At 38.6% G+C, this 20,331-nt stretch overlaps 1 protein-coding gene and 3 pseudogenes across 1 annotated transcript; 2 read left to right on the forward strand and 2 right to left on the reverse strand.

Annotated features, from left to right (window-relative positions):
- The first annotated feature begins 259 nt into the window (after window positions 1-259).
- On the forward strand, window positions 260-4,009 carry LOC104707469 (protein HAPLESS 2). The gene is made up of 17 exons (XM_010423825.2): window positions 260-488; window positions 585-728; window positions 824-912; window positions 1,041-1,138; window positions 1,226-1,286; window positions 1,375-1,453; window positions 1,540-1,674; window positions 1,767-1,964; window positions 2,045-2,125; window positions 2,203-2,303; window positions 2,380-2,497; window positions 2,589-2,621; window positions 2,696-2,789; window positions 2,864-2,952; window positions 3,039-3,157; window positions 3,230-3,330; window positions 3,407-4,009. The coding sequence occupies exons 1-17, from the start codon at window positions 303-305 to the stop codon at window positions 3,817-3,819; spliced, it is 2,139 nt and encodes a 712-aa protein (XP_010422127.2). The 5' UTR covers window positions 260-302; the 3' UTR covers window positions 3,820-4,009.
- Window positions 4,010-12,436: 8,427 nt separating this feature from the next.
- Window positions 12,437-13,225, reverse strand: LOC147940274 (F-box protein At5g49610-like; annotated as a pseudogene).
- Window positions 13,226-13,380: 155 nt separating this feature from the next.
- LOC104709667 (ATPase 3, plasma membrane-type-like) lies at window positions 13,381-20,087 on the forward strand (annotated as a pseudogene).
- LOC147940275 (uncharacterized) lies at window positions 15,897-18,023 on the reverse strand (annotated as a pseudogene).
- Window positions 20,088-20,331: the final 244 nt, after the last annotated feature.

The following is a 20,331-nucleotide window of genomic DNA, read 5'->3' on the forward strand; positions in this document are numbered from 1 at the left end:
TGTTTTCCAATTAAATTTGAAAAACGTACTAATGTATATTCCAACTTATAAAAAAAAAAAAGTAGTAAAAAAAAAACAAAAAAATGGTTATTGCTTTGGTTAAGTTCGGTTTCACTTGTACTTCCCTGTTTAGCTTGGTACACTTGTAATTTCCGGTTTAAATCTAGTGGATTGAAATTAGAAAACCAAAGCAACCGTTGGAAGAAAAAACAAAGACGAAGCAGTTTCTTCAAAAGAAACACAATTCGCGTCTCCGAGTGAGCGAGAGAGAGAGGGAGAGAGAGTAACTTCTGATAAAGAAAATGGTTAACCCGATGGTGATGGCTTGTGTGATCAGCGTAATCATCATCATCGGAATGTTAAACGAAGTCGAAGGGATCCAGATATTGTCGAAATCAAAGCTAGAGAAGTGTGAGAAAACATCAGATTCTGGCAATCTCAATTGTTCAACTAAGATTGTCTTGAACCTCGCTGTTCCTAGTGGATCCGTAAGTCTTTTTTTTATCTGTTTTGTTCTTCTGTATTATGCATGCGATTTTGTGTTTCATCAGTTTTGATTTTTTTTTGGTTGGTTTTATATAAAGAGTGGAGGAGAGGCTTCGATTGTAGCGGAGATAGTGGAGGTTGAAGATAACTCCAGTAGTAATATGCAAACCGTACGGATTCCACCGGTTATTACAGTCAACAAATCTGCAGCATATGCTCTCTACGATCTTACTTACATTAGGGTATCTTTGAATTTGTGTTTAAGAGTTTGATCATCATGAATTTGGTCTATTGTTGTTAGGTTAGTGTGAGTTTGACCTTTTATAAAACATTTTAGGATGTACCTTACAAACCTCAAGAGTATCACGTCACGACTCGTAAGTGTGAGCCTGATGCTGGACCAGATATTGTACAAATATGTGAGAGGTAAGGATAACGCTTTGCGTTGATAAGTGTGTAACTATACATAATCTGAAAACTTTTCTCTATATACTAACATTGATCACCTGAGTTTGATGAGTAACTTTCACTGATTTCATGTGACGATCATTCAGGTTACGGGATGAGAAGGGTAACGTTTTGGAGCAGACTCAGCCAACATGTTGTCCATGTGGACCGCAGCGAAGAATGCCTTCGTCTTGTGGAGATATTTGTATGTGTTTTTCTTTGGTTTCATTTAACATTCACTCCTCTTGTATCGCTTGTTGGAGACTCATTTCTTCAAACTGACTTTGACTAGTTGATAAGATGATAAAAGGGAAGGCAAATACCGCGCATTGCCTTCGTTTTCCAGGTGACTGGTATGAATCCTTCAATTGTATGGTCTTATCTTCATGGTTTTGTGCACTTACCCTTGTTGAGTTTGGCCGCTTTGTTTCTATCCTGTAGGTTTCATGTTTTCGGTATTGGACAGCGGTCACTAGGATTTAGCGTGCGAGTTGAGTTGAAGACAGGAACTAGAGTTTCAGTATGTCTTCGGTTTTTTAAAGCTGGTTTTGGTTCCCAAGTTAGTCAACCTTATGATTGATTTTTTTTTTTTTTTTATAATCTCAGGAAGTGATCATTGGTCCTGAAAACAGAACAGCTACTGCAAATGATAATTTCCTCAAGGTTAATCTCATTGGAGACTTTGCTGGTTACACAAGTATTCCTTCTTTCGAAGACTTCTATCTTGTTATCCCAAGAGAGGTAACTAGCTACTGCTTAATCCATTTTAAAGTCTCTTTTAACTTGCACCGCTTTGTAATAATGCTAAAATAAATCCTTCCGGTTCAAAAAAGACGGCTATAGCAGGACAACCAGGGAACTTAGGCGCCAATCACTCAATGTGGATGCTTCTTGAAAGAGTGAGGTTTACATTAGATGGCTTAGAATGTAATAAAATTGGTGTTAGCTATGAAGCTTTTAACAGCCAACCAAATTTCTGCTCTTCACCATATTGGAGTTGCTTGCATAATCAATTATGGAACTTTCATGAGGTTAGTATACATGTTATAGCTTTCTAACACCTTACTGCATCATTGTTTCACTTCACCGGGTAACAAATTCTATTTTTCAGGCAGATATGAACCGGATCAATCGACACCAACTTTCTTATTATGGATTAGAAGGAAGATTTGAGAGGATCAATCAACATCCAGTTATGTGCCAACTTTAATCAGTAGAAACATAAGTTTTGTTATTGGCTTTATTGACTTTTTCCTTCACATGATACAGAATGCAGGACCTCACTCGTTCTCCATCGGAGTCACAGAAACAATCAACACAAATCTTATGATAGAGCTAAGAGCTGATGATATTGAATACGTTTTCCAGAGGTAAAAAAGACTTAAAAAGTACTTTCTGGAATGCTGATTACTAACTAAAGTAAAGTAACGTTTTCTGTGGTTGTAGGAGCCCTGGTAAGATCATAAACATTGTTATACCGACATTTGAGGCACTTACTCAATTCGGAGTTGCAGCAGTCACAATTAAGAATATTGGTGAAGTAGAAGCATCTTATAGCTTAACGGTATTATTTAAAATTAAACCTTATCTGTATTAGTTTGATAGCGAGAAAGTTTCTTTGATATATTAATTGCATCTTGTTTCCTTTTACGCAGTTCGATTGCTCCAAAGGCGTGGCTTTCGTTGAGGTAACTAAGTCTTAGTTCTTCTAAGAAGAAAGCATTGTTAAAGGAATGTTACAAACTGATGTTGTTGTTTTCAGGAGCAATTCTTTATTATAAAACCAAAAGCAGTTACAACTCGGTCTTTTAAGTTGTATCCCACTAAAGATCAGGCTGCAAAATATATATGCACAGGTGATTCTTCTTATCTTACAAACTCCCTGCTTCCTTCTTTGCATCAACAATGATCATTTTTACTTTTTGTATAGCTATACTCAAGGATTCTCAGTTCAGCGAAGTAGACAGAGCCGAGTGTCAGTTCAGCACAACGGCCACCGTACTCGACAATGGAACTCAGGTTACTCTACTATGAAATTTTAAATGATTCTTGATTAATGTTTGATATCTAACATTCATTAACTGACCAGTATCTTTAACATGCAGGTTACTAATCCATTTCAAATTCCAGAGACTTATCCTAAAGGTTTCTTTGAATCGATTAGAATACTGTGGACTAAAGTCATCAATGGTTTAATCGATTTCATCACGGGGGACACTTGCAGGTTACACGCTTCTCCTAACTTTAACATATTTGATAATAATGAAATATTGAACCAATCAATCAATATGTGCAGAAACAAATGTTCAAGTTTCTTCGACTTCAGCTGCCACATACAATACGTTTGCTTGAGCTGGATGGTTATGTTCGGCCTTCTCCTCGCTCTTTTTCCAACCAGTAAGCGTTTTCAACCGTGACCACAACCTCAAATCACTAACACAATATCTCGAATTAACGGGTTTTGTTTAAACAGCTTGTGTACTTCTCTGGCTCTTGCACCAAAAGGGACTCTTTGATCCATTCTACGACTGGTGGGAAGATCATTTCGACTTAGACCATCATCGTAGACTATTACCCACCAGAGAAAACGCCTTGAACCGCCATCATCACCATCTCCATCACAACCATCGGCATGGTGTCAAACCCCATAATCACCATCGTAGGACACAACAGAGACACAAACACCATCGTGGCGAAAACGACGACAGTTTGCAGAAGATGATGCTTGGACGTGACCACCACAACGAGTCTCACTACTACAACCAACTTCACCGAGTACATAAAGATAGCAAGCAGAAGCAGCGTAGGAGAGCCAAGCACGGGATCGTCCTGCCACGTGATGTGCACGTGGACAGACGGAGGAGACAAAGGCTACCGGAGAGTTAAAGACTCAAAACTTTTAGTGATTATGTGGAAGAAGTACGTATGTATCGTGATATGATTATTCCACAGTAATATAGAGGGATAATATGCTAATAATTATGTCATATAACACGATCGATTCCTTGTAGATTTGATAGGTTACATGTTTTTATAACGATATGGTCCAATATTAATTAGTCCGGTTCTGATCAAACCACCCTATTTTAAATGTTTACTTGCTTATTGAGAGAGCAATGCAAAACCACATTGTCTCCCTCTTCAACTAAACCAAAGTTCAAATATAATTTCCAAAAAAAAAAAAAATTATATTTGCCGTCTGAAATTTTATTATATCAAAGAAACAGATCATGAACAAAAACAGAGAATTGCAGTTCATAAGCACGCAAAAAGGCTTCTAAAAAGACAAAATCTGGCTAACAAAAAAGTGAATTAGCCCAAAAAAATCCAAAAAGACCCAGTTGTTTCAAACTTTGTTTTACTAAAAAAGGTTTTAGTTCTTTTTTATTTTTCTTTTCTGCTAGAGACCCCACTAAATTATGGTGATTTACTCAAATGCTATCCAAATTAGGTAATATTACCAGAATCTACAAATAAAGATTTTATTACTAGAATATTTCGGATATTTTTAAAATACTCAGCGTGCCCTTGTTTTATGTTACCAGAAAAAACATAATTACAAAAATGTCATTGCCACGTCAGACGCCACGTCAAAAACGCTGACATGTAACAATAACTCAGCCATAACGCGTTACAAAGGTATGTTGCGGCTGAGTTATGGCAAAAAACATTTGAGTAAGAGCGGACAGCTGAGATAGAGCATAACTCAGCCAAGCGTTACGGCTGACTTATCAAAATCTGGCTGAGTTAGAGCATAACTCAAACAAGAGTTACGACTGACTTATCAAAATCTGGCTGAGTTACGCTCTAACTCAGCCGTCCTTACGGCTGAGTTTTCACTTGATGATTGAGTTGTTAAAATTTTGGCTGAGTTATAACTACGACACGGCTGAGTTATCACTACAACACGGCTGAGTTACCATTTTCCGACTAGCTGAGTTATCGTACAACTCAGCCGTGATAGGCTGACTTATCGTACAACTCAGCCGTGATAGGCTGACTTATCGTACAACTTAGCTGTGATAGGCTGACTTATCGTACAACTCAACCATTCGACGGCTGACTTAGTAGCAAAAGATTAATTACTAGAATGTTATTCAGTTACGGCTGACTTATTAAACGATACGGTTGAGTTACATATTTTCAGTTGATGAAGCGGCTGAATTTGGCAGCAATTTTTTTTGCTTTTTAATTACTGTAATGTTTTTCATGTTGTAGCTGAGTTATAATCTGTTTGATGGCTGAGTTTTATGTAGACTGAGTTATTAATTGTTTGATGGCTGAGTTGCCACGTCGGACGCAGCATCCATGTCAGCATTCCATGTCATCTTTTTTTTTTCCTCCGGAAATACGAAACGTCGTTCGACTCTTGTTCTTCAACTGGTAAATAAGTGAACTAATTACCTTCTTCTTCACCTTGTTCTTATACTTTTTCTTCACTTTTCTTCTTTACATTGTTCTTCTACTTCGTCTTCACCTTGTTCTTCATTTATCTTTCATGGATCCAGTTCTGGTACTAGTTGTGTCCGGTAATTGGGTAAAGAAACAGAGATATGTATTTAACACCGACGATAGAGGGTGTATAGCTGTGCAGATCGATGGTGGCACAACACACGACAAGCTTGTGGAGCTTGTTCTTGAAGACTACGGATTGGACGCGTTTAGCCATGAGCTAAAGTTGAGCTACATGTTCTCGAACAAGGCACTGAAACTAATGGCGCATGATACTCCACCAGTTTTTGTCTCCAATGATCGACAGTTGCAATGTTTTTTGGGGCTATGGAAAACCGATCAGCTATGTCTCTGCATAGAGCTTTTGGCGAAAGAGTCGATAGAAACTAGTGGAGCTAGAGGAAGGATGATTCGGCCAAGCAGTGAATCAAAATTAGAATCTACATACGAAGTATACGGTGGGGGATTTGAAGGCACTTGTTTTGATTATGGTAAGATCGTTGACAAAGAAAACCAAGAAGAAGAAGAAGCTGTCGAAGTAGCATCTGACGAAGAAGAAGACGATGAATTTTCAAGCCGATTTGATTTTTTCGACGACTCCGATGGTGAGTCATCTAATGACGAGCAATTTTCTGTATTGGGCGAGCCTCAAAGTAAAGAAGAGGAAGACCCACCTACTCCGCCTCCTCAGAAGAAAGCTCATAAAGATTATAACTTTGCCGGATCGAAGATGAATCCGGAGGCTATTAGGTTGGAGGTGTCAACGCTAAAAATTGTTGTAGGACAAAGATACAGGAGCAAAAAGGAGTTCAGGAATCACGTGAAACTTATTTCGGTTAGGGATGGATTTGATTTTAATGTACCAGTATCAAATCCGAGACAGGTGGTTTTTAGGTGCTGGGTTGAAGGATGTCTTGGGAGAGTTTGTGCATCTATACAAGGGGATGACCCGGATTTTCATGTTCTTCTATACAATTCGGAACACACATGTTCTATGACGGAACGTTCTATTAGATCTCGCCAATCAACAGCTGATGTATTGGCAGGTCTATACAGGGACTATCTTGGTGATCTTGGTCCGGATGTTAAACCAAAAAGTGTCGGAGTCATTTTCAATAAGCAATTTAGTTTAAAGGTAATAACTATGTTTCGACTGACTTATTGATAATAATGGTTGACTTATATGTATGTATAGGCTGAGTTATTTACATGTTACAGCTGATTTATTGATTATTTACGGCTGACTTATTCGAATGTATCGGCTGAGGTATCTATATTTTATGGCTGATTTATTAATTTGTTTGGTGTCAACATATGGGTTATTGGAAGGCATATCGAACGCTGCTGAATGCAAGGCTGATCGATCAGGGAACTCCTAAGGATAGTTTTAGCGAGTTGCCTTCTTACATATACAAGTTAAGAAGGGAAAATCCGTACAGTCACGCGTCTTCAAATAGTTGATGAAGACAGATTCAAATATGTTTTTATTGCTTTTGGTGCGAGTATTGCTGGGTTTGCTTTCATGCGCAAAGTTGTTGTCGTCGACGGAACGTTTCTCCATGGTAGTTACAAAGGGACGCTTCTAACAGCCCTAGCTCAGGATGGTAACTTTCAAATTTTCCCATTAGCTTTAGCTGTTGTTGACACTGAAAATGATGAGTCTTGGCGTTGGTTTTTTACACAAATCAAAGTTGTCATTCCTGACGAAAAGGATCTTGTGATAATCTCCAACAAACATAAGTCAATAGGGAAAGCGATTGGTCAAGTGTATCCGTTGGCTTCGCGTGGAATTTGCACTTACCATTTGTATAAGAACATTTTGGTGAAGTTCAAAGGAAAACATTTGTTCCCTCTGGTGAAAAAAGCGGCAAGGTGATTTAGGCTGTCTGATTTTAATGAGGCTTTCAATGAGATTGAAGCACGTCATCCCGAACTACATGGATACCTCCAACGATCTGGTGTCCGAATGTGGGCGCGTGTTCATTTCACGGGTGAAAGGTACTAATGACAACGAATATTGCAGATTCAAAGAACCATGCACTGTCAAATGCTAGAAGTCTTCCCATAGTTCGACTGCTAGAATCGATACGGAATATGATGACCAGATCGTTTTCTTAACGGAGAGAGGATGCGAAATCGCAGCTAACAGCGCTCACTCGAGGTGTTGAAAAACTGTTACAGGTAAGTTTACATAACTCAGCCACAACAGCTTTCATATATCAGCCGTAACTGTTTCCATATATCAGCCAATACCATTATAGTTTCCATAAATCAACCATAATTGTTTTCATAACTCAGCCGTCATTGTTTTCATAATTTAGCCTAAAACGTTTTTTTTTTTTTTGTTCTACTCCCTACTAGGACCGTGTCACCGCAGCAAGACTTATGGAGGTACTAACGATTGATGCTGTATGTGTGAAAGTGAGATATGGATCATCTTTGCATGTTGTAAATTTGGAACTAAAAAAATGCACATGCCATTGTTTCGACCACGAGAAAATACCATGCATCCATGCAATCGCAGCTGCAGAGCATATGGATGTGTCTCGTATATCCATGTGCGATCCGAAATTTAGGAGTGTCGATTTGGTTAACGGATGGGCTGGTTCAATCATGCCTCCAGATGAATCATTCCCTGCTCCTGAAGCTGTGATAATCAAAAGTGCTTGCCTCCGATTGTTGTGAACCAGCCAGGAAGGCCCAAGAAGCGTAGGATTAAATCATCTTTGGAAGTTGCCATTGGAAATAAACGTCCTAGGAAGCAACCAGCATGTTCGCGATGTAAGCAAGTTGGGCACAATGTGAAAACTTGTCGGATGTAGTTAGGGAGATTTGTTTTATTTTGTGTAATAACTCACCGTCAAGTCGTATAAACCAGTCGTTTGCTCTCAGATTGTTGATAACTCAGCCGTCAAGTCATATATATCAGCTATCTACTTTCAGATTGTTTCGTGTGATAACTCAGCTTTTACTTACTATAACTCAGCCATCAACGAGACCTTTCGTTTTCCCGTAAAACTATAACTCAGCTGTTAAGCAATATTTTGGCGGGAAACCGTAAGTTAACCTAATAAACGCGACCTTTTTTTTTATAACTCAGCCGTCACATGAATCGACGTGACCTTTCGTTTTCCCGTAAAACTATAACTCAGCCGTTACTTTATTATAATTCAGCCTCAAAGTGAGAGTAGATACTAAAATGTGGAAGAATAAAAGGTGGATACATAGAACATATCAAGGTAAAACTGGAAATCACTGCTGGAAACCCTAAAGGATCTCAGAGACTTTGAGGGACAACCACAAAAGGTAACAGTTTTTGCACATGATTTCATAGTCTCCATAGCGGAGAGAATGGAAACCATAATCCAAACAACACATCACAGCACAAGCGGGTGAAGGGAGTAACGGGCTGTTAGGATAGCGATGGGAGGCTGCGTATGAGTTTTTCCGGGCCGTCTTATAACGAGATAACTCAAACAGAAAATCATCACCGGTTACCATGGCACCCGAAGACATCAGAGGATAATGATGTGCATCAAACAGCTGGAGGTAATGGACGGCCATAACCTCATTCCCTTGACAAATACTTAGTATCCCACATGCTAAGGTGGCATCAGCATCGGCCGGTACAATATGACTGAGAAAATCAGTCCCACGCTGGATATCTCTATCCTCAGCCACAACCCTTAGCCCTTCGTAGTAAATGGCAATGGGGTTGCCGGCGTCAAAGCATCTGACGAAGAAAGTCCAGTACCGCCATTCAATTTGGAGGCCACCATCAGGGGCATTTGATTTGTTGATTTCTGATGGATCAGTACAAAGGCAATAGATAGCAGCTGTCTTTAGAACTTCTTTACTGTATACTGCATTTTTTCCCCTACGACCAGCCCTTAGAATAGAACCAAGTGACCACCATCGATCTTCTGCAGCAAGGGAAACGATTTTTATGAAAACATCGTCGGGGAGATCCGGCATCTTGGGTGCTCGAGCGGACATAGTGTCGTAAAAAATAATTTTATTCTAGTTTGTAGTTGAGAGGTAATAGACTAAAGAAACGGGAATATTATAACTCAGTCACTTGGTTCTATTTGTAGTTGAGAGGTAATAAATAGACTAATAATTTTATTGTTAAGCAATATTTTGGCGGGAAACCATAAGTTAATCCTTTCATTTTCCCGTAAATTTTATAACTCAGCCGTGAAGTCATATATATCAGCCATCTACTTCCAGATTATTCCTAGTGATAACTCAGCCATTACTTAATATAAATCAGCCATGACATGAATCGACGAGACCTTTCGTTTTCCCGTAAAACTATAACTCAGCCAGTAAGCAATATTTTGGCGGAAAACCATAAGTTACCCTAATAATAGACGCGACCTTTCGTTTTCCTATTGTTTTCTCTTTATATTCATATAATTCATTGTATCGTTTCGGTTTCTTCTTCTCCACTCATTGCACCTATAGATATTGCATCTTCGTCGAACAGTTCACCTTCAAATCTCATCTATCATTATATTGCATTTCCTTCGATCGTTGCACATGTAAGTCTCCTCTCCATTCCCTCTCAATCTATTGCATATTTTCCGATCATTGCACCTATCAGTTGGTGACGGTTGTTTTTATTTTCATAGCCGAGCTATGGACGGAGAGGGTTCGAGCTGACGTGAAAAACGCAAGGCAGAGTGCGTAGACGAAGACAATCCAGTGGCTGGAGAAAGTTCCAGTAAACGTCAAAGAATTGTAGATTTCGAGTGGGAAGAGGAAGCACTATTGGCCGTGTCCAAAGCTTTTACTCAGACGAGAGTCGAGGCCGAGGCGGAGACAGCTGATCGCTACAAAGCAGTTCTGCATATGATGAATGATCATATGAAGAAGAAGGAAGAGAAGACTGCCCTCGAGCATCAAGTGGAACTTATCGACGCTCAAGTATCCCAACTGAATCAAATCTTGGGTGGAGAACTTGTCGACTTAGAGACAGAGCATAAGAGGTTAGAGGTTATGAGAGAGATTGCGGAGGCTGATGTCGAACAGTGTTTGGTTCCTCTTCCTCTTGATTGGGAGAAACTAAAAGTTCCTGGTTCCTCCTCCTCTTAATCGGTTTTAAAAACCATCTTCCATTGTACTGTCGTCTCATCTTCTTTATGAACTTTGAACTTAACTTCTTTTTGTAATGTTTAATATTAATATAATATAATCGATATTATGATATCTCAGCCATTACGGATTTATAAATCACTATAACTCAGTCGTGACATGAATCACTATAACCGTTTTCCCGTAAGTTATATAACTCAGCCGTCAAGTCATATATTTCAGCCATAACTCACAATAACTCAGCCGTCAAGTGACCTTTCGTTTTCCCCGTAAATATTATAACCCAGCCGTAAAGTCATATTTATCAGCCGTAAATGTTTCTTGTGATAACTCAGCCATAACTCACTATAACTCAGCCGTCACATGACCTTTCGTTTTCCCGTAAATATGTCTGACTCTCTTTCATCTCACATATGTCTGACTCTCTTTACATCTCACATCGACTTTGCTGAAGAATTGCCATTAAATTGCCATTAAATTTCAATTAAACTCGAATTGATTATATTCAGTTCGGCAATTCGCCAAAATGAAAAAAAAAAAAAAAAAAAAAAAAAAAAGCGACAAGCGTCCTATCAGCGAACTAGTTCCCATGTGAAGGCTAATCACGAGTCTTCTGATCTCGGCACAAACTGATTCCCATCACTAGCATTCTGGACGGTCCTTTATTCTCAGAATGGGAGCCGGACCGGATAGATCGGACTCCAACAGTTCTTCCACCACCAGCTTGCTCAGATGAGATCGCAAGATCTGACGATCCCGCCTTAGGCTTCAAGCCTTTCCATCGGCACTTCGGAGCCCTTGGACACCATCTCCTCCAGGAAGGCACATGGACCTTCTATGGCATGGCTTTCACGGAAAAAATGGTCCATTGACTCCAAGAAGTTGACGTACCGCCTCACCCTCTCCACGCTAGCTCGGTAGGCCCAAACGTCCGTGATGCGCGGGAAGTCAGACTCTCCCAAAGGTTCGTAATCACCTTCGGGTAAGTTGGGCACCACCATACAGGAGACCTGTTCTTCGCACGAGGCATGCTCAGCAAGTAGACGAGTCATGCGCCACTTCGCCAGAAAGAAACCTTCGGCGATGAGCTCATCTAGGACTCGGATAGTCCCTTTTAATCGGCAGAGCCAATAGACTTGCTCGAGTTTAAGACAAAGTGCTTTGATATACGCGCCTAGTCTCTTGCGGCGAGCTCGGTACATCCGGAGTTCCGTTTGCAAAGGATCCCCGGATGGCTCGACGACGTTGAAACTCGGAACGAGTTCACGGGATCGAGACGTCTCCGTCTCCTCTTGAGGGGGGCATTATCCGACTCATTCGGATAGAAACCGCTAGCTCCAGCGGCTGTCCGTTCTCGGGCTCGTTTCAACCATGCAGATCGGGTAGTCACTGGCATCTTTGCTAGTTTCGTTCGAGTTAGGAATGCTCTGAACATTTTCAACCCTTCCCCTATTTATACTAAAACTTGGAACGCAACTGCGATCCTCTTCCACCAATCAGATTGCGGCAGGACTTTCGCTGTGTCCCGAGAATCACTCTAAAAGACCGTGCAAACATCAAACTCAGCCGTAGAGTCATATATCATCCATTTACTTGCTGATTGTTTATTGTGATAACTCAGCCATTACTCACTATAACTCAGCCGTTACATTTACATGACCTTTCGTTTTCCCGTAAATATTATAATTCAGCCGTAAAGCGATATTTTGGCGGATCACCATAAGTTAACCTAATAATAGACGAGACCTTTCGTTTTCCTATAAATATTATAACTCAGTCGTGACATTGAAATAAATCAGCCATTTATTTTCAAATTGTTTCTTGTGATAACTAAGCCATCACGGTTTTATTAATCACTATAACTCATCCGTCACATAATCTATCCGATTACAACAAAAAAAAGGTCTTACTTAACAATCATCTTCTACGTTTTTTTACTATTCTCTTGACCATATTAAAGCTTACTCTCTCCATTTCCCACTCCTTTCGTATCTTTTCTTTCAGCTTCATCTTTATCCAAACAAGCTCTTTCGTAGTTTGAGTAGAAAGGTATAAGATGATAACTGGGTGGGTGGCCGGACGAGAACAAATTATCCCTAATCAAATATCGACAGTTGTTGCTATTCATGTTGTAGAGACCGAGCCGATCACTAGCCGCCACTGATACGACGTCGCTACTTGGGAACCAAAAGGGTTGGTCATATTCATCTTTCAATGCTGTAATTTTAGCGTCTTCCACTTTAACCCAAGACTTTCTCAAATTGTTCTCCAAAACCCATAACTCAGCTCCGTTTCTTGATTTCGAATGTTGAGTAACACCTAGCTTTCCTTCGTAGCTGACCAAGATGAGACTGCTATCGCATAATAGTACGTCCGGAACAGAGAAAATAGACCAAGTTTCGGTTCGCATACAGAACCGGATCACGTTGTTCTTCCTTGTTAACCAATGCAAGAAACCGTATGCTGATACCGGTATAGCTTCTCTCGGGAAAAACTCTGATAACTCGAAATCATTCAGTCGCTTCCACGCGAAGGAATCAGAATCGAAGACCTCACAGTTGTGAATATAGAAACCTTCCTTGGTCATCCATGTCCTTGGTTCAGAAACCCTAATGATCTTATACCGAAATGGATTCAAAGAAATCACCATTAAACCGGTTGCGATCGTCAGATATCAAGTTTTAGAGTTTGGTATGATCCGGAACTGCTTTGTGGCAGGTTTACAAACGATGTACTCTGGTATCGTTTTATTATATATATTCCGTATTCATTAAAATTTTATTATAGATACCTCTTTTGGATCATTAAAATTTTATTATAGATACCTCTTTTGAATATATTCCGTATTCATCTTGATTCTCATAGCTGATCCAAAAGAGGTATCTATAATAAAATTTTAATGAATACGGAATATATTCTCATTGTCAGCCAAGACATGATAGTGCAGAAACCATAATAAGAGCGCTAGACCTCGGTGTCAACGTGAAGATGATTAACGGTTTATATCTTCACTTTTTCTACTTGTTATATGCAAAACATGCTTGCTCTCTCTCTCTTTATAACATTTTCTTATACTTACCAAATTTTATTCAGAGTACAAATACGACATTGTGAAGAAGCTGCAAGAGATGGGGGATGTTTGTGGTATGATCGGTGATGGAGTGAATGACGTTCCTGCCTTGAAGAAAGTGGATATTGGTGTCGCTGTTGCGGGTGCTACTGAAGCTGCATTAGCTGCTTCTGATATCGTTCTAACTGAGCCTGGACTAAGTGTTATCATCAACGTGGTTCTAAATAGTCGAGCTACTTTGCAGCAAATGAAAAACTACACAGTAAGTGTGCATGCATGCTCTTCATAATAGTTAAAGCTACACAGTCTTTTCCACCAATCTCACTTGTTCTAATGTTCCTTTTTAAAACAGATTTATGTAGTTTCAATAACCATCCGTGTTGTGGTAAGTTAATCAAATCTTGTATGGTTTCTTTAATATGATCAAATAATCTCTTTGTTTATTGTCTCTTTTTATGCCTTTTTTGTTACAGTTTGGGTTCATGTTCATCGCTTTAATATGGAAGCACTACAAGAAAATGTTACATATACAGCGTCCGGAAAACGCTATAACAGGTTATCATAGCGGTATTGTAAACGCTATATATGCGCCCGTTATAATAGATACGGCACTTTACATAGCGTTTTTTCCTTATACTATTTTATTTACTTTTTAGATAGCGTTTCTTTTATTGCAGTTGTAAACTTTATAATAGCAGATAGTTTTCGTTATTATTTATGGTTTCATATAATTCACAAACGCCACCATTAGTTTTAATATAGCGTTTGTTTTCTATCATTGTTATTGTTCCCCAGATTTTTAAATAATTGGATTTTTGTTTCCCATATTAGCTTATAGTTAAACATCTTGTCATATATCAAACCAAAACATTATCTAATTGAAAAAGTTCATATATATTGCTACATCAAGTACAAATACAACAAGTTCACCAAGCCAAACAAGTTCTACAACCCAATACAATCCAACACAATCCAACATAAGAGAAAGCTTCACATATAAACAATGTACTTATTAGGCCAAACAGTAGTAGTACCTAATGCATCAGCAACAATCTCAAATTCTGATGTTCGTCTCCATACTCGTGCGTCGCCAATCAAGCAGATGTCAACCCAAACCTTGCTGACATTTGGACCCAATGGATGGCAGTGGACAGTGTCGTTTGGATTGGTTGAAATAACTCGGCCTTCTGCAACTCTTTCTCCTGATCCAAAGCAATTCATGAGGAAGCATTTCTTCTTAGCTAAGTTGCTATTGTTGTAGCTGTTACTTGCACCACTCTACAAATTAAATTGCAGAAATTAATCACAATCACACAACTATACAACACATCATGTAAAAGACAGATTAATGTAAAGAGTTTTACCTTAGGTGATGATTCTTGAGTTGGTTCTACTTCTTTAGAACCTGATGTTCTTGCTCCCTTAGAACCTGTTGTTCCTCCTCCATCATTGAAAAATGCTCCACCTCTGTTGGATTCTTCTTTACGAAAATCCGATTCACTCTCAGATTCTGCATCCTCCATTATCTGTATGTTACACTTAGACAGCTTAGTAAGTGGCCATGCTATGTTCACGCTCAGTGCATCACCCATCACAGAAATGTCTTCACTTGGTGGTCTCCATAATGAAGCCTCTTTGTTAATGACTTTTACAATATTCACCATTGCAACATTCGGACCCAAAGGAATTTTATTCACCAACTGTTTAGGGTCTTTTGAAATCATATGTGCCTCAGCAATTATTTCACCACCCAAAATCCAATCAACAAGCTGGACTCTATCTTCCGAAAAAATTCATGCAAAAACATAATTCATGTGTCACCTGACCAATAAGCATTTATATATTACCATAACAATGTAAACTATATCATAAGAACTTTACCGAGGCATCAGCTCCCTTGTTTCCAGTTGAGGAGTCCATATTGTCCACAATTAGCTTATCAAATGGCCATGCTATCTTGGTTCCCACAGTCTGGCCAAGCTTGTCGACAGTTGTTGTAGGCCTCCATAGAGATGCATTTTTATCTGATACAAAGGTCAATTGGCATACGACCAATCTTGTAACTTGGTTCAACAGAGCATAGTTTTCCCTCAGCAACAACAACATCTTCATCTACAGACCAATCAAGTAACTGACACCTTGGCCTCCAATGTTATAAACTGCTATGGATCAATCACATGCTGACACAATCTATTGATGAATTTGCATATTCTAGTCACTGCAATCCTAGGTCCAGTTGGCAGCAGTCCTCTCAAAGCCACAGGTAACAAGTTTTGTAGTAACACATGGTGATCATGAGACTTCAAGCCACTAATTGTAGGAGGATCAACTGAAACACAGTTTGCTATATTCGCACAATACCCATCTGGTCCTCTGAACTCAGACAATCTCTTGCAGAACTTCTTCTTTTCCGTCTTGGAAAACCAATAAACAGCAGGTGGTAAGTATTGTCTCTTCCCACGTACTTGTGGATGTAATGCTTCCCGAATACCCATATCTTCCAAATCTTGTCGTGCCTTTAAACCATCTTTAGATTTAGCACTATGCATTAGAAGGGACAACATGGCATCAGACACGTTTTTCTCAACGTGCATTACATCAATGTTGTGGCGAACAGGCATATCCTAATACATGGAAACGAAGATATAAGTTAGAAAATGGCAAAGAACTAAACATATTCTATAGTTTTATTTAAATTTTATATATAAAATATGCTAACCTTCCAGTATTCAAGATCGACTAAAATAGACCGCTTCTTCCACCTCCATTGGTAACTGTCTTCATCATATTCTTCTTCTGAAATTTCATCATCTTCACACAAATCAGACCTCTTTCTTTTACTTTTTTTATCTAAAGCTCGACCAAAATCATTCTTAAAGTCTTTCAAATGCTCAAATATCTCAGCCCCTGTTTGAATTCTACATGCAGTCCTTTGTTCTACCGTGTTGTCAAACCAACTCCGTCTGCGTCTGTAAGGATGCCCAGTTCTGAGTCTTATCCTATTGCCCAAGTAGACATGTTTTCTACTAAACTTAAGCCACCTAAAAAGAGTATCCTTACCACAAACATTACACACTTGTTTACCTCTAACTTTACATCCTGCCAAAGTCCCCAAAGCAGGATAGTCACTGAATGTCCACAGTAAAATAGCTCTCAGATTAAAAGTTTCCTTTGAGAAGGCATCATAAACATCCACACCTTCATTCCACAAATCCTGTAAATCTTCTATCAACGGTTGAAGATACACGTCAATGTTGTTGCTCGGTGCAGTTGGTCCAGGTATCAACAGAGTCAACATTATATTGTCAGCCTTCATACACAATGTAGGTGACATGTTATACTTCACAAGAAACACTGGCCATGTACTATACTTGGTGTTTTGAATCGAAAAAGGATTCATCCCATCAGTACACAAACCAAGTCGAAGAAATATCGGGTCAGACGCAAACTGTGGCCATTTAGCATTAACCTGAGCCCAAGTTATCGAATCCACCGGGTGCCGCATCATTCCATCTTCTGAAGCATTACTGAAATGCCAACGTAGATCCTCTGTCATCCTTTTCGATCTATACATCCTTCTGAATCTGTCCTTTATTGAGAAATATTTAAGAACTTTAGCTGGAATCCCTTTCTTTTCCTCTTTTGTCTGCTTATCCATCTCCCATCTTGAAGCACTACATCTAGGGCAGCTTGTCATATCCTTGTACTGCTTCCGGTAAAGAATGCAATCGTTCTTGCATGCGTGAATGTTCTCATATCCAAAACCAAATACCTTCAAGAACTTCTTCATCGCATCTGTTGATGTTGGAAGGACATTATCTCCAGGTAGCATGTCGTGAACTATCTTTAGAAGCTGATCGAAGTAGTTTTCTGACATCCCACTCTTAACTTTAATCTGGTACAACCCCATGATAGCAGACACTTTAGTGTACTTAGAACAGCTGGAGTAGAGTGGAGTCTCAGAATCTTTCAACTTTTTCATAAATTCTGAATCTTCTTCATGATGATCTGCATTGTCACTCTGATCTGCATTTTCATTCTGGGCCTGTGTATTGTCATCACCATCAAAGAAAGCAGCTCTAAACAACTCATAAGCTTCAAATTCTGAAATTGGATCATCACCTCTTGTTAAATCCCTTATCTCCCCGTGATAACTCCAACATCTACTCTTCTTGTATATCAAGTCCATACCCCTAATAATCAGATGATCTACTATCGTGGCTAATGGTTGATGGCACAGATTCTGGCAGTCAATACATGGACAAAACATATTTGGAGGATCTCCCATTCTCCTTGCTGACCCATAAACAAAATCAGTTGCTCCTTTCTCATACTCGAGACTATTCCTATAAGGTAAAAAATACTTTCAAGTTCAATAAACAGTCATAAAAAACTCAGTTGTAACTTAAGAAATTATTAGTAATAACAATATAAAACCATACCTTGGAAGCCAAACCCAAGACTTGTCCATGTTACACAGCTCCATGGTCAAACGATTACATACATTTGTGACAAGTGATTCTTATATCAGACAGATTCAAACTCAATTAAACCAACAGAGATACATACTATAGAATATGACAAACTCAGTGAAACAAAAGAGATACATATAAAAGTGCAATTACCTATAGATAACTAGGATTTTGTAAAGAAGAAACTGCGAAATGAGAACCTGCAAAAGGAGAATCGATTATAGTCAGAATCTTGTAACCTTAAGAACTGAAACCTTAAAAACTTAAACCAATTGAAACCATAAAATTCTTGTAAAGAATAGTCGATTATAGTCACACAAAACAAATTGAAACCTTCAGAAATCAAAACAGACACATCTTGAAACCCAAAACCGAAACAAAAACCCTAAATAATTGACAAATTTGTCGAAAAGAAAACCGAATTAGAACATCTCGAAACCCAAAATCGAAACAGAAACACTAAATAATTGACAAATTTGTCAAAAAGAAAACCGAATTAGAACATCTCGAAACCCAAAATCGAAACAGAAACCCTAAATATATAATTGACAAATTTGTCGAAAAGAAAACCGATTTAGAACATCTCGAAACCCAAAATCGATTACCCAACATTCAATCGAAATTTGTACCTTCGATTTTCTGAGAGAGATAAGAGATTTCAGAGAGAGATAATCAACGGAATGTGTCTGAGAGATTTTGACAAGAATCTAAGAGTTTGAGAGATAATCAATGGAAAAAATTGAAGAACCCTAGTTCGTGAACTTGTGAGAGAGAAGCAAAGGAAAGAAACTGATATGTCGACTAAGGTAAAACGACAAAGTATAAGAGGGAAAATGAAAATATTGGGCGAAATTTTTTTACTTAGCCGGGAAACGAAATTTTTTTGGTCCGCCTAAACTAATATACAGCATTTTAAACCTCGTATTGCTATCTAAATATACGCTTCTAAAAACTGTAACTTCTAAAAACATAATATAGCGTTTAAAAATTAACCAAACGCTATCGAATATATGCCGTTATGTTAACTATAGCAGAAATGAAATAAACGCTATCTTCATATGCTATCTTTACTACATTTTCTTGTAGTGAAGTTCGACTTTTCACCATTCATGGTTTTGGCCATTGCATTATTAAACGATGCTGAGTTATCACACTTTATAAACATGCTCTATTTGCTGTAAAAGACGTACAAACAATAATAAACATTCTCAATCTCAACAGGAGCCATCATGAGAATCTCAAAGGACAGAGTCAAGAGTCAAGATGCCTTCTCCTACACCAGATAGCTGGAAACTCAAAGAGCTCTTCGCAACTGTTCTTGGAGGCTACATGACTTTAGTGACTGTTGTGTTCTTTTGGGCTGCATACAGAACCGATTTCTTCCCAGTATGTATAAACAAACCTCTCTTTAATTAAATCCACCATATATAACACAAGTAATAACACAAACTCTTGTTTTAATTTTACATAGAGAATGTTCCATGTGAGTGACTTGAGAGGCAACGAACATGAGATGATGTCTGCTTTATTCTTACAAGTCAGTATTATGAGCCAAGCTGTCATCTTTGTCTTTTGTAGAGCGACCTGGATTCTTCTTGCCTGTCTTTTTCATCCTATCACAAACTGTAACCATAAAAAACATTTTTGTGTTTCTTCTTCTTCTCTTCATTATAAAGTCTCCTCAATATGATTCACAAATTTGACCTTTTGTAGTTGGCAACAACCAACAATACTTGCGGTTTACGCAAGTTGGGAAACTGCGAGAATCGAAGGAATAAGATGGCATTAGGCTGGTGTGATTTGGCTCTACAACATCGTCTTCTTTTTTTCCTTTAGACATAATGAAATTCGCAATACGTTACATACTAACCGGAAAAGCCTGGCCAAATCGCATTGACGACAAAGTAGACTCACTTTTGAAGGATGATGATGATGCAAAACTCAACTGGAGAATGCTAACCAATCCCTCTTGCATCTTTAATCGGGTACTAAATGGTAAACACTGGCGTACTTACTCACTCCCGGAAGAGTCAGCCCCTCCCCTTGATGAAGACAAATATTGATAAGGCTTTCCGCTGATTTTAATACACTAGGATAGTACCCGCGCTATGCCGCGGGATTGTTTTTGTATTTTATTTTTATTTTAATTATTTTTAAGATTATTTTTGTATGTTGTTTATAATAATAACAAAAAAAGAAGTCAATGCCTCTGTTGATTGATTATCATTTCCCAATTTTTTTTACCTTAAAAAACCTAATTTGTCAACATTAAACGAAAAAGATAATATTTATATATTAAAAAACTCT

Source organism: Camelina sativa, chromosome 8, assembly GCF_030686135.1.
Source record: "Camelina sativa cultivar CO46 ecotype springtype chromosome 8, ASM3068613v1".
Taxonomy (NCBI): Eukaryota; Viridiplantae; Streptophyta; class Magnoliopsida; order Brassicales; family Brassicaceae; genus Camelina; species Camelina sativa.

Excerpts from the sequence above, each read along its gene's own strand:
- LOC104707469 (XM_010423825.2), top strand. The coding sequence starts at position 303 with ATGGTTAACCCGATGGTGATGGCTTGTGTGATCAGCGTAATCATCATC. Across the intron at positions 2,953-3,038 it reads TACTCGACAATGGAACTCAG|GTTACTAATCCATTTCAAAT; the intron begins GTTACTCTACTA and ends TTTAACATGCAG. Across the intron at positions 3,158-3,229 it reads ATCACGGGGGACACTTGCAG|AAACAAATGTTCAAGTTTCT; the intron begins GTTACACGCTTC and ends CAATATGTGCAG.